This window comes from Dermacentor andersoni, chromosome 2 (assembly GCF_023375885.2).
Source record: "Dermacentor andersoni chromosome 2, qqDerAnde1_hic_scaffold, whole genome shotgun sequence".
NCBI lineage: Eukaryota > Metazoa > Arthropoda > Arachnida > Ixodida > Ixodidae > Dermacentor > Dermacentor andersoni.
Genome location: NC_092815.1, coordinates 118,425,331 through 118,437,397, shown reverse-complemented (window position 1 = coordinate 118,437,397; position 12,067 = coordinate 118,425,331). Strand labels below are relative to the sequence as shown.

The window sequence follows — 12,067 nt, the reverse complement described above, 5'->3', positions numbered from 1 at the left end:
AGTTTACCAGCATACACGACATGATTGTTAAGGCACCTAGTGATATTTTAAATTAGCGCCGTTGCATTCGGAGGTAAACGCTGCAGGCAGACTGAAGTCTGGACAGCTTACTGTTGATGGCAGCTAAGCTAAATATTGCAAAAATAAAGAAAAAGGAAAAAAACGGAGGAAGTGGGGGGGAGGGGGCTGCATCAAGGGGTGCGTTTTTTTGCCGCGTAGAGCAACCACCTCCAAGATTGCTGGTGTGTCTAATGTAACGGGTTTGTCGGGTCCCGCTATCAACAATGTCGGGTTATTTTTGCCATTTGTTACCATTGAAACTATGCAGAAACGTAACCGGCGCCGGTGCTTGCGTTTCACACAGCGGCCGTGTCGCTTTGCTCCAGAGCATGACACGATGTCACGGGTTCGATACCTGGTCGGGTTCTGGCGTTCTGGTGAGGGCACGAATCGAGAGCTTCACCTATAGGCTTATATGTAGATGCATTTACGAAAAAAAAAAAGAACACACACAGTCAGAATGCTTCCGGACCATTCCCCCCCTCCCCTTTCCCCCCATCGCTGCAGCCAGTGATATATAAATAGCATTCTGCGCTAATTGTGGATGATAATCAGCTTTTTGTCAAATCATCCCCGCAAAAGCTAGCATGTGATAAACCACGTGCACGAAGAAGCCGGATATTTGGCATCGCATGTCGTATCAAGTTACAAAACAAAAAATGAATCGCAGTTTCGTGCAAAACTTTATTCCAACTTTATTGATAATGAAGGTGGGGTTCTTGAGATGCATCCTTACTTAAAAGTGGACTACGTAGTTGTGTAAATCGGGCTATAGAGTGTAAGGACACCGTCGAACGCTATTTGTGTTGAATACGTACACCGAGGTCTGTGTATAGGCGGCAGACGGTCCAAATTTTTGAAACCGGCTTGCCTTCTTTATAAATTCCACCAAGAGACATCCATGCTTCCCCCCCCCCTTTTTTTTAATTTGTGACGTATGGGACGTAGTTCAATTTTTGGTTAGTGTTCAAACCTGCTATCCCAACCAGAAAACTTTACTTCCAAAATCTTGATTTGTGATCTAACAAGCCGTGCAGCTTGCTCAAAGCTTTCAAGCTTGCACACAGGCTGCGATATATATGCTCTGACCAACCAAGTGGAAAGCGATACATGATAATGGGGGGGGGGGGGGGAGATTTCTTTATATATCACTTTGGGTTTGCCTTCGATCCTCTTTCGATCATTGCGGCCTCACTTGTCTTCTTGACACCTTAGCGGATGCCGCTGTTGCCTATCGGGGACATTCCCCCCTGTATCATTCTGGAAAAATGCCACAGCATAGGACGCGGACGGTGTCTGAGTGTGTATGAAACTTCCTCTGATAGACGCCGTTGTGTCAAGAAAGCTCTGTCGTCGTTGTAGATAGCACACTGTCACTGACGTTGTGAAACTGTGCTGTAGAATGGGAGACGGTGACAGAGAGCGGTGCATTCACGTTGTCCCGTTGACGACCGAGGAGGCAATCGTGGACTGTGGTGGAGCAAAATTTGCGGATAGGCACGCGTTCGTATTCACCAGTATGATAAGCACATGCACTCCATCAGAATTCACGTGCTGTCGCTCGCGTTCTCGTGCACGTCGCACTTGCGCGCATGAGCTCCTAAAGTTGTTTGTGCGGACGCTCAAGAGCGAATGAACGCACTGCATTCACTTTCAGTCATCTGGACCAAGCATGTGATGATTTACACCACCCTTGTTCGAGCTCTAAAATCACACGGCCACGTTTATATTCCATAGTGCAGATTGGTAAAAAGTAGCGGAACTTGGGTTGTTCCTGCCATGCTTGGAGCAGGTAATCCGGATATTTGTTCGCGCAATAATAGAACGGGTGTCAATAGAAGGAAAACACAGTTGAAAGTGTAGACAGCTGGGCAAGTTAAGTTAACAGTCGTGGTGATCGTCGCTTTACTCTGTTCAAAACCAGGTGGTCCACGTACGAGTTGATTCCAGCCTATATATTTTGTGACGTTTCGTTTCAATAAGTCAGTTGCGAATCTGTGCTGATGATCCTTGCCAACTTTCTTGCGCTCGTGCCGTCTTTAACTGCCCAGTTTTCAAGTATCAAGACACAGTCGATGGTAGTGTAGAGATTAGGTGGAGCCATATTGGATTAGGAAGCTTGCAGGCGTATACGATGGGTTCTGCTGACCCCACGCAGGACGCGGGTAACTTGAGATCCCCCTTTGTTTAGGCTTTTATCGCGCCAATGAACATAATTTGTACGAGGGTGATGATGGTTGCACAATAGAGAACGAGATTATGACGATAAATGGACGCGCCTTCTCCCGTTAGCGTGACGCTTGCAACTCGATCGCGAACGGAGAACCCGATCATTTCCAGAAGGCGCTTTCTCGTGGAATTCCATCGCGTGCCAACGGCGCGCTACGAAAAAACGTGCGCCCCCGCTTCCCACGGGCTTGGCTTGGCGAAGGGACCTTGTTCACAGCCGGAAGGCGATCACCATTGGCACCCGCGACGGCGGAAGCGCGGTTCACTTGAAACGGGCCGCCGCCGCAGCCGCACTCATTCCATTCCACCACGGCACGCTTGTGCCCCACATTTCGCATTCGTATCCTGTGCGGGACCTTCTCGTCACCCGGTGCTCGCAGAACGGCGGATTTTGCGTAGAAAGAGGTTTCCCCGCTACTGGTATTTCGCGGCACGCCTTTGCCCTCTCGCCCCCCTCGAACGGGGGGGGGGGGGGGGGGGGGGGCGAGAGGGCAAAGCGAAAGTCGTCCGTCTCTGGCTGGCTGGCATCCCGAACCGGCGGAACGTAGACTCACGCTTGTGACGTCGGCTGTGTCGAATTCCGGTGCCTCCCCGTATTGCTCAAGTAATTTTACTAGATAGCGTCACGTCTCATTTCCCCTTCCTAATCACTTTCTCATAATTTGAACCTTGTATAGTATTCCACCAATCCTCTTTCTTGCGTTGTCCGACGTTTAGGTATTCAAAGCCTAATACTTGACAGGGTGCGGCCAGCCAAAAAGTTTTTGTTCATTTCATCTCTCCACCCATCTCTTTCATGTTGATTACTAGCTCCTCCCCCTGCATAAGGAAACGGTGGTCCGGCAGCTTTGCTGATGTGCGCTCAGCCCTGTTTCCTGTCTCTGTGAGGTCATGCTTTAATACAAATTGTTTTGCTTGAGATAGGCTATCAGAGCAATGTCGAGCCCGAGTTGTGAACGCTCCTTTTAAATGATTAAAAACCACGCGTGATGTCAGTCCAGCTGTCTACTTTAGACAGGCAACAACTGTTATCTTTCCCCGCAGTGGATTTGAGGCAGCTACTTCGTTATAACGAATGGCTCTGTTACTATATATACGCACAACGCTAGGGTTTTGCCTGTCTCGCAGCGAGAATTTGCGCTGTCTGGCTTCGGGGACCGCAACACGTCGCTGGCCTTGAACAAATGTAGTGGCGGGGAACATTAATGTAGTGTAGACCAACCGCTGTATACAGTGCGCGGCCGGAGCTTCGTTACGTCGCCTGGGAAAACACGGGAAGTTGTCAAGTGCATACAGCACATTATCGTGCGTGACCTTACTGGTGCTCCTAATGCTGGCAACATTTCCGCATGCTGCAGCAAACCACGTGACCCCCATTGTTCACTTCGGTAGCACTTCCTTCCTCTTGAACAGCGTTCTACGTCTCGTGCATTGGCAAGACGCCTTTGGTTTCCTTTTTGCTTAATAAACGTTTGAAACAACAACATAATAAACATGTGCATAGGCTCGGCCTCTTTCACAGACCTCAGCTTATGTTGGAACGCGAGTGTGAGCTGAACTCCCACAATAATTTAGTAATTAAGGAGGTCATGAAACACGGTTTCCGGGGTGGAATGGAAAATCCTGGATGGGAAATCAAAGTCATAACAATCAGACCGGTAGTGGCCACCGACTTGGTGTGGAAACGTACCTACAGAGCGAGTCGTACGAATCTTGCTTGTCGTGTTTTTGTGTCACAGTTTAACCGGTGATTTCGAACATTCGAACATTTTTTTTTTTTCGTTGACCAGGAATTCCTTATGTCAGCATATGTGAGTGTTCCAGCTTCCAACTTATAGCTTTTATTTATCACTTAATCGAGAATTTGATTTGGAAGGGCGATATTGAATGCTCTGGCAGTAAGGACTGATGCGAATAAGATTTGAAATAATACTTTTACAGTGCACACTGATTTGTCAAGGAAACGCGCCACATCGGCTGAATGTTTTGTGGTCGATGACGACCCGTATTCGATTTGTGTAAAATAACTGGCTGTCTGCATCGTTCGCATTTTCTTACTATTCCGTATTGCTACATGCGTTAACGGCTAATTGTGCCTTGGTTTTCAACGACATGCTTGAGCCTCTGGTAATAATCTTGAAGTCGCTCATGATCCTGTAATTAGCACTGCTAGCATTTTGTAACAAGTTGCTGCTTCGAATAAGATCATAAAAAAAAACTGCATAGCTCTATTACGCACCATTCTAGCAAACACAACATGCTCGTTCTTGAGTTCCGCGATGTTAAAGCGAAACCTGCGGATATCCCTTGAGCTGATCTGTATATATGTATATATTTTTATAAAATGCTAGTGCTCGGATGTTCAGTTCTGATTTACTTTGTTCCTGCAGTCCGCACTATCTGTATTTTATTCGATTCTAAATATCACTGTTCGCGCAAAACTCGGGAAATGAGTGTTCGGGGTGTCTACCAACCTGGAAAACCGGGAATTCTCAGGGAATTTGAATAGTCTGGAAATACTCAGGGAAAACTCAGGGAATTTGTGCTTCTATCAGGGAAAATTAGCTGTAACTTCATTGAAAGGGAACGAAAGTCGTGTTAATGCTGGCTCCAGTAACAGGAATTGCAACGAATCGTCATTGACGCCGTGTCGTCGGCACGAGGTATTGCCAGAGCAGTTAACGACCGATTTTCCAGACGCCCAATTTATCGGACATGCCAGATAATTCGCACGGCTTTGCGGCACCACCACGTACTCCATATAGTCAGTGTATATTGCCCTGACTGCAGGCCTGAAATGGCAATAATCAAAGCCACCACTGCCGCCTTTTTATCTCGCCGCCTCGAACCACGCAGATCCGCTGGCGGCCGTAGCCACCACCGCGGCAACGTTAGGTCTAGCTGCTTCTATGTTCGCTATTAAGCTTCTTGCCGTGCGGTGCGGTGTTTTTTCATTGAAAGAATTCGCCGCTGTCAGCAATGGCACCGACTCCGCCTTTGTAATCCTCGCGAATAGCTTACAGCGCGTTGCGTAATGACAGTGTTCAAAAGTTAGCTTCGCCTCAGTACAGCAATGTTACGCGGTGAAGCATAACAAGCGTGGGAAGGGGCAATTGTCACGGGACACAGTATGTATACACGCGTGCACCCCCGTATCCTGTCACAGTACGAGCACCGATATGCCTAATAAGTGTACTGGCAGGCCTTAAGAGCTTTTTCGGACGTGTCTGTGGCAATTTTAGCCCTTAAGGGCAGATAAGACATGTATTCCTTTTTTTCGGACTGCCCGATTTTTCGGATGTTCTTGCGGCCCCTAGGGAGTCCAAAAAATGGGACGTTGACTGTACAACTGACGAAGAGGATGCTTCAAATGGTCCAGGGAGTGAACACATGGCAGAAAGAGGATGAGAACAGGAAGGACCGACGTACTGAGGAATTAACAGGAAAGGAAGCGTGCCGCCGCCTCTTTGAAGGAGCTTGAGCTCAAAAAACAAAGCGTTGGCTGATGCCGAGATGCAGGTGTCCCTTATCCAAACCAAAATAAGCTCTTTAAAGCAGTGAAACCCAACACTGAGATGTTGTGTACGGGCTGAGAGTATGTCAGGGCAGTTGAGGTTGATTTCCCAGCTGCTGAGAGAGAATCTTAATAGTGACAAAGTTCAGGCTTCATACCGATGAGCTTGCTATCAGTTGATAGAAATAGCTCATATTCAAAAATATTTAGTTATGTATGCATCTCCTTACAATTCGTATTTGAATATGTTCGACCCAATTTGCAATGTATTTTATCATTTCTTTTGCTGTTCATTTTACTAACACCTTCCTTCTGTTTTCTTTTTAAATAAAATAGATATTACTCCTTACTACTCAAACTGATTAAGTAATTTTTTTGTTTCAACATGCATACTACAGCATCGGGCAACATGGTGTCAGCATGTCTTGACATAAAACAAGAGTTCAGGCTCATTCATGGAATTTTGCAAAGGCTATCAGGGGGAAAGCCTGGAAAACTCAGGGAATTTGGAAATGTGAACCCTGGTGTTCTTCCGACTTCGCAGTTTCTAACTTCACTGGCACATGCATCGCGTTTCGAAAGACATTGCAAAATGGTGTGGATACGACGCCATTTATCATTGCCTATATGCGCAGTTTGTCGTCATAATGACGCCGTTCTGTCACACCCTTAAAGAAGTTCGCACCCTTTGGGGATTATCTTGTCCAACAACGATAATCGTCATTTGTGTTGCGCTCATTTCCTTTCCTTAACGCTGCGAGCCCCGTACTTCCAGGTCGCGAACGGTATGCGCGTTATCAGCGTGACATGGCCTTCTCGAAACGAAAGTAGTAAGGGCGGAGTTCTCCAGAAAGGAAACGCAAGTGAGGCAGAATATTATTTTCTTGTGGGACAAGATAAGCCACCAAAGGGTGCAAAGTTTAAGAGCGCCCGTGTTGAAGCTTGTACAAGCTTGTGCCCAAGCTTTCCTTAGCACTGCGCGCCCACTGCCAGCTGATTGCGACCATGACACCATACATGATGTCACGCTGATACAGGCTGCGCTTGTATTGGCTGCTCCAGATACGCGCGTGTCGTTCGGGGCCTGAAAGTACCAAGTGCACGCGCGATAGATGACGGTTAGTGTTCGGGGTCGAGATGGTCACATATCTTTTTAGAGTGTGTACTCCATCCAGTATGACCGAGTTGCCGAGTGCTTGCAAGTTAGGGGCTCATTGGCCTGGCTATTCTATGCCTGTCGGATGCCCGTCGTTTGTTTTTATAAGCAGCGAGACTTAAAGAAAAGAACTCGCTTTGAGCTCCAGAGCTTTTGAGCGGCTTATTTTTTTATTTTGAACACGTTACGACGTCCCGAGGCGCAGGTTGCCGGGTTCTTTAAATGCGCGGAAAAGACTCGCGAAGGTGGAAATGCGTGTGAAGTGGCCTTTCTCAAAAGAAATAAAAGGAGCTTTCAAATAACCCCGACAACGAGAGCGACCTTCCCCGTTCCGTTGCAGCCCCTGTGGTGGTGGTCGCCGCCGCCGCCGCCCATGCGGGTGACCACCGTGGGCGGCGGGGCCCCCGTGGCATGATCGCCAGCCCGCCCGTGCACGGGCTGCGGCTGGTTGGCGGCGGCGGCGCGCAGCAGCCGCCCGTGCCTCGGCGGCGCAGCTCGTCGCCGCCGCCGCCGCCGGCGCCCGCCGAGGCAGCGCCCGGCGTGCCGCCGCGCCGGCTGCCCGCACTCCAGGGACGCTCCAGCCTGAGCGTGTCGCGCACCCGGTACGTGCTGGCGCCCAGCGAGCCCCCGCTGCTGGTCAGCTGGGACGTCCGCGAGGAGGTGTCCCCCGACGACTGGATCGGGCTCTACCGGACCGGTACGACAGACGAGCGCGTTTGGTCGCTTTATTATTATTTTTTTTTTTGCTTTCTTCGTTCTTGTTTAGAACCGATACTAGTGCTGTCAGATCAAGCCTTTCTTTCGTTCCTTCTTTCTTTTTCTTTTTACTTTTTTTACAATACACTACGTACAGGCTGACGGCAATTTGTTTCTGTGGAAATCAGCAAGGTGTAGGAAGCTTTACTAAAGCATAAATTAAGTGATTTCTATCTCCTCCCCTCTCCCCCCCCCCCCCCAAAGTTGTCTTAAGAAACCCTAACCCCTTTCCCACGGAAGAAAAAGTTTCAGTAGGTGGGCTCTGAAAGAGTGACATGGATGAAAGGGAAAGCTCGAATGTCAAAGCAAGGTGAGAGCAGTGGCAGGTAAAACTGCAAGGCATATCCACTTGCAGTAAATATTGTTTGGGTGACACATTGCCGGGTGGGATGGGGGGGGGGGGGGTAGCAGTTGATCGCCTCTCCAATGGGCAGAACACTGCTGCCCACTCATGACACACCTCTAGCTCAATCCAGATTGGATTGTGTTAGCCATAACTGCTGAGGGGAGATCAGCACTAAAAATTCAACACACAGATAAAACTTGGGGGCATTGCTGCTCCCCACCAGGCCTTCATGTCATCAGAGAGCTTCTAATTTCTGGTACTTGACCAAATCATCGACCACGCTGTGCTGAAGAAAATCATTCTGAAAATGTAGTGACTTGCTTGTTTAGGAAACGCATAATAAGCACACCCCCATTTTTTAAATTTCTTTTCTCTGACTTTCACTATGTTAATAAACTTGAGGAGAGCTTGATGTTAGTCCACACTGAAACAGAAATATAGGAATTTTAGGGGCTGCCATGCCATTCAACAACCTGGTGAAGGCTGAAGAGTGCGACAGTGACTAACAGAAAATAATTTTAAGAAGGGGAGTTGGGTGATGGATATGAAGAGAGGAGGTAGTGGATGCACATAAAAGGTGTCAAGAAGAGCGTCTCGTCACTGCGCGATCACTCAACACCAGACAGCCGTGGCCAGTCGCCTAGCTGTAGCTCACCTACCCCTTTGTAACACGTGCTGCTTGCTGCGGAGAGCCCGTCCTAACTAAACGTCTCCAGAATAGGCAGGCATCAGAAGACATGACACTTTCAAATCTCTCGTAGCTACTGGCCCTTATTTTACTGTGAACTACGGATACCGTAATTTTCACTAAGGCTTCTAAACAGGAAGCAGCCCTGCTTGGGACTGTCTGCCTCATCAGTTCCCGGTGTCATCAAATAGAAGTATGCATTGGGTGATGACTACTACATCGTGATCACAAGTTACTTCCAAAGATCTCTTCAAACAAGAAGGGAAACAGGTCACTGGAAGTGAGTGAAACTTGCATCATACGATACTATCGAAGGTCTATATCGCAAAGCTTCGTTCCTGTATTTTTAAATCTAGAACAGTATAGCATGACCACTTATGCCAGAAGCGCTACTGAGTAATAGGCGTCTTGCAAAATAATGCCCGCCCTCTTCCGTACTTAGCCGTCGCCGTACCACTCTCCAGAAGATCTGGCTGGAAAACGACAGTTATCTTCACTGTTTCCAGGGCTGCAACAAGTTTGGCCCGCAAACAAGAAGACACACAATAGTGCGCTGTCCTGTATTGTTTGGCCCTATTTTCAGCGCTCATTTTTCGAAGTGATGTATCAGCTAGGTCATCGACATCCATTATATAAATGCATCAATTCGTAAACAAAATTTTCGTCTTTTTCTAAATATCATTTTTATATATAGCATAAGGATGATAGCATAATTTGATGTTAAGTGGCTGGACGCCTTAGCAATGAAGAACTTTTGTCAGAAATTAAGCAAACTGTTGTTTTGGCAACACAATAACACGCATCCTCATTCTTAAAGCATCCTTGTCCAGGGAGCGCTAGGAGCTTGTCTTTGCGTGGTGTGCAACCTCCATATATATATATATAATTGCTGTGGATTAACATGACCACTGCCACCAAAATGTAATGGGAGTCCGGCACCTTGAATGGGTTCCAAGTGGAATAGAACAGACCCAAATCACAGCCGTTTCAAAACCAGCTATTCCCCTCACCCACTACTTCTCTTATCTTTCTGCTTGCCCTTCTCTTCCTCTACTTTCACTTACGGTGTTCTTCGTTACCATTACAATATATATAAATATATATCTATATAATGTGTGTGTGTGTGCAGTAAACGCTCATTTGTACGAACGACACTTTAATAAGAAATATTTCAGAATAACACACTCTTAGAAAATCCCCGGCAGTTTTCCTATGCATTCTATCCAAAAATCTTTCAGTTAAACGAATTTCTTAATAACAAATATTTCAGTTGAATGATTTCGAGGCTCCTGGTGGATAACAACACCAGCTGCAATTAGAAACTGCTGGCATAAATCAGGCCTTTCCCCCCTGTGCGGTGAAAGTGAGCAAGAGGAACAGCGTGACGAGGGGATCGACCGCAGGACCAGGACAGAGGTCTGTCACCAGCTGGATGTTAACAGCAACACTTCGTTTGAAGACTCTGTGCAGTGACAGTGAGGCCGTTACCTGTGCTGAATTATTGATGTGGGAATTGTTACCGATGATAGTGCCGAAAAACAGTACAACGAGGAAGATGCAATGGCATAGGCAGATTCAAATACTGTAACTCTTGGCAAGGCTGTAGGATCCCTTGGAAAGTTGTGAGACTTCGTGTCTCAGCAACAAGGTGTGCCAGAATAAGCGCACAAAAACATGCTCTCTAGACAGCTGTGTTTAGTACTTCTTGTGCTTTAAGAGCATCAGTGCAAATGAAAATTAATTGTTCTTTTTTTTTCAATATGAGATAAGCTTCAGTGTAACTGATATGCACTTTGTACATACCGATGCACATAATAACTCCATAAATTGCACTTCACACTTTTGACTTGATGTCTGCTGTGCCCTATGCTGTTTCATATTCTAGTGAATATTCAGTTAGGTGAACTATTTCCTTGGCTTCCTTGAAGTTCCTTGGTTCCTTGAAGTGTGTGTGTGTGTGTGTGTGTGTGTGTGTGTGTGTGTGTGTGTGTGTGTGTGTGTGTGTGTGTGTGTGTGTGTGTGTGTGTGTGTGTGTGTGTGTGTGTGTGTGTGTGTGTGCAGTGGGAGGGAGGGAGGGAGGGAGGGAGGGAGGGAGGGAGAGGAGTGGTAGTTGTCGGTGGGGGGAGAGCCCCCCCCAAATATAGATTTCTGTCTATGCCACTGAAGCATAGGGCACTGGGCAATGGTCCAAGATTCGTTCCAGAGCCAGGGTGTATTTCTTCTTCAGCTGCAAAGCTTTCTTTCTGAAAAACCCGAACAGGGTGCCTTTATAGCTTCGTGCTATTGTCAGGTAGATGGCAATTATTTCCTTTCAAATTGATGCTACTGTCACATACAAAAGAGGGTCCTATAATGATTGACTGTAGGGAGACCTCCAGTGCTGTTAACCCTTTAATTAGCATGATAAGAAATACTTAGCCGAGAATCTTTCTCTTGCTTTATGTCTTCTTTAAGATGCAGAAATACATACAAAATGAAATTATAATATCATTTCTCCAAAATCTGGACGAGAAATTGTGGGTTAAGAATATTGTCAGTCCTCCAGTTAAAGGCAATTTTATAGTCCAGGGCTGGTGTGTTTTACTTGCTTATGAAAGCCAGCAGCCCAGCGTTTCTTAGAATTATGGTCATTGATAAAAAGGAACAAAGAAGTTGTTTGCACTCTTCGACCACAAAAGCACAGTGAACTATATATCTTAGCCACACCTCTGTAGCATAGACCACAGCAGCCCTTCTATTGACTACTGCCTGGAGAAAAACTGCGGGAGTGCTCTCCCGCCGTTACTACACAAGCTGCAATGACCTTTTCTGGCATAGGTATTTTGGAAATGTTGTCTTGGTTGTTTGCTCTTCATTTTGCCACAGTCATGTATTTTTTCCCACTTTGGGAAAAAAATGCACCACCAAATACACCATAAATGCCAAACGTTTTTCCCATTTCGTGCCTTTTTTGTAGGCAGTAACAGGAATAATGCAATATTGCAGCTATTCAGTATCATAGAAAAAATGTGACATTGCTTATCCTACAGGAATGTTTGACATGATAGATTCAATAGGGCACTTTTGTTACCTGCTGACTGCTTTGATCTCATAGAATCGACATTTTGATCAGCTGTATTATTGCCACTTGAAGGATTCACTGCATAGCTTAAGAATAGCGCGGTGCCCTACTGCTCTCTCATTATAGGCTACTGCAGAACATTTTGTTCATGGCTAGTTAGGGACAACATTATCGAAGTTGCTGCAAGGGCAAAAAAATGCGTAGTTTTCTTGCAATGTGTGTGTCAGCTATATGATTATTCTTTTTTTTTTCTCTCT

General features: G+C 46.6%; 1 protein-coding gene across 2 annotated transcripts in view; it reads left to right on the top strand.

The window, feature by feature from the left end:
- The window catches only part of LOC126541316 (E3 ubiquitin-protein ligase HECW2-like), an 80,814-nt gene that overhangs the window by 5,562 nt on the left and 63,185 nt on the right, over positions 1-12,067 (top strand). For both annotated transcript variants that reach the window (XM_050188049.3, XM_050188048.3), the window contains exon 2: positions 7,300-7,656. In XM_050188049.3, coding sequence (XP_050044006.2) covers positions 7,371-7,656 — 286 coding nt within the window. In that variant the 5' untranslated portion in view covers positions 7,300-7,370. The remainder of the gene's footprint in view (positions 1-7,299; positions 7,657-12,067) is intronic.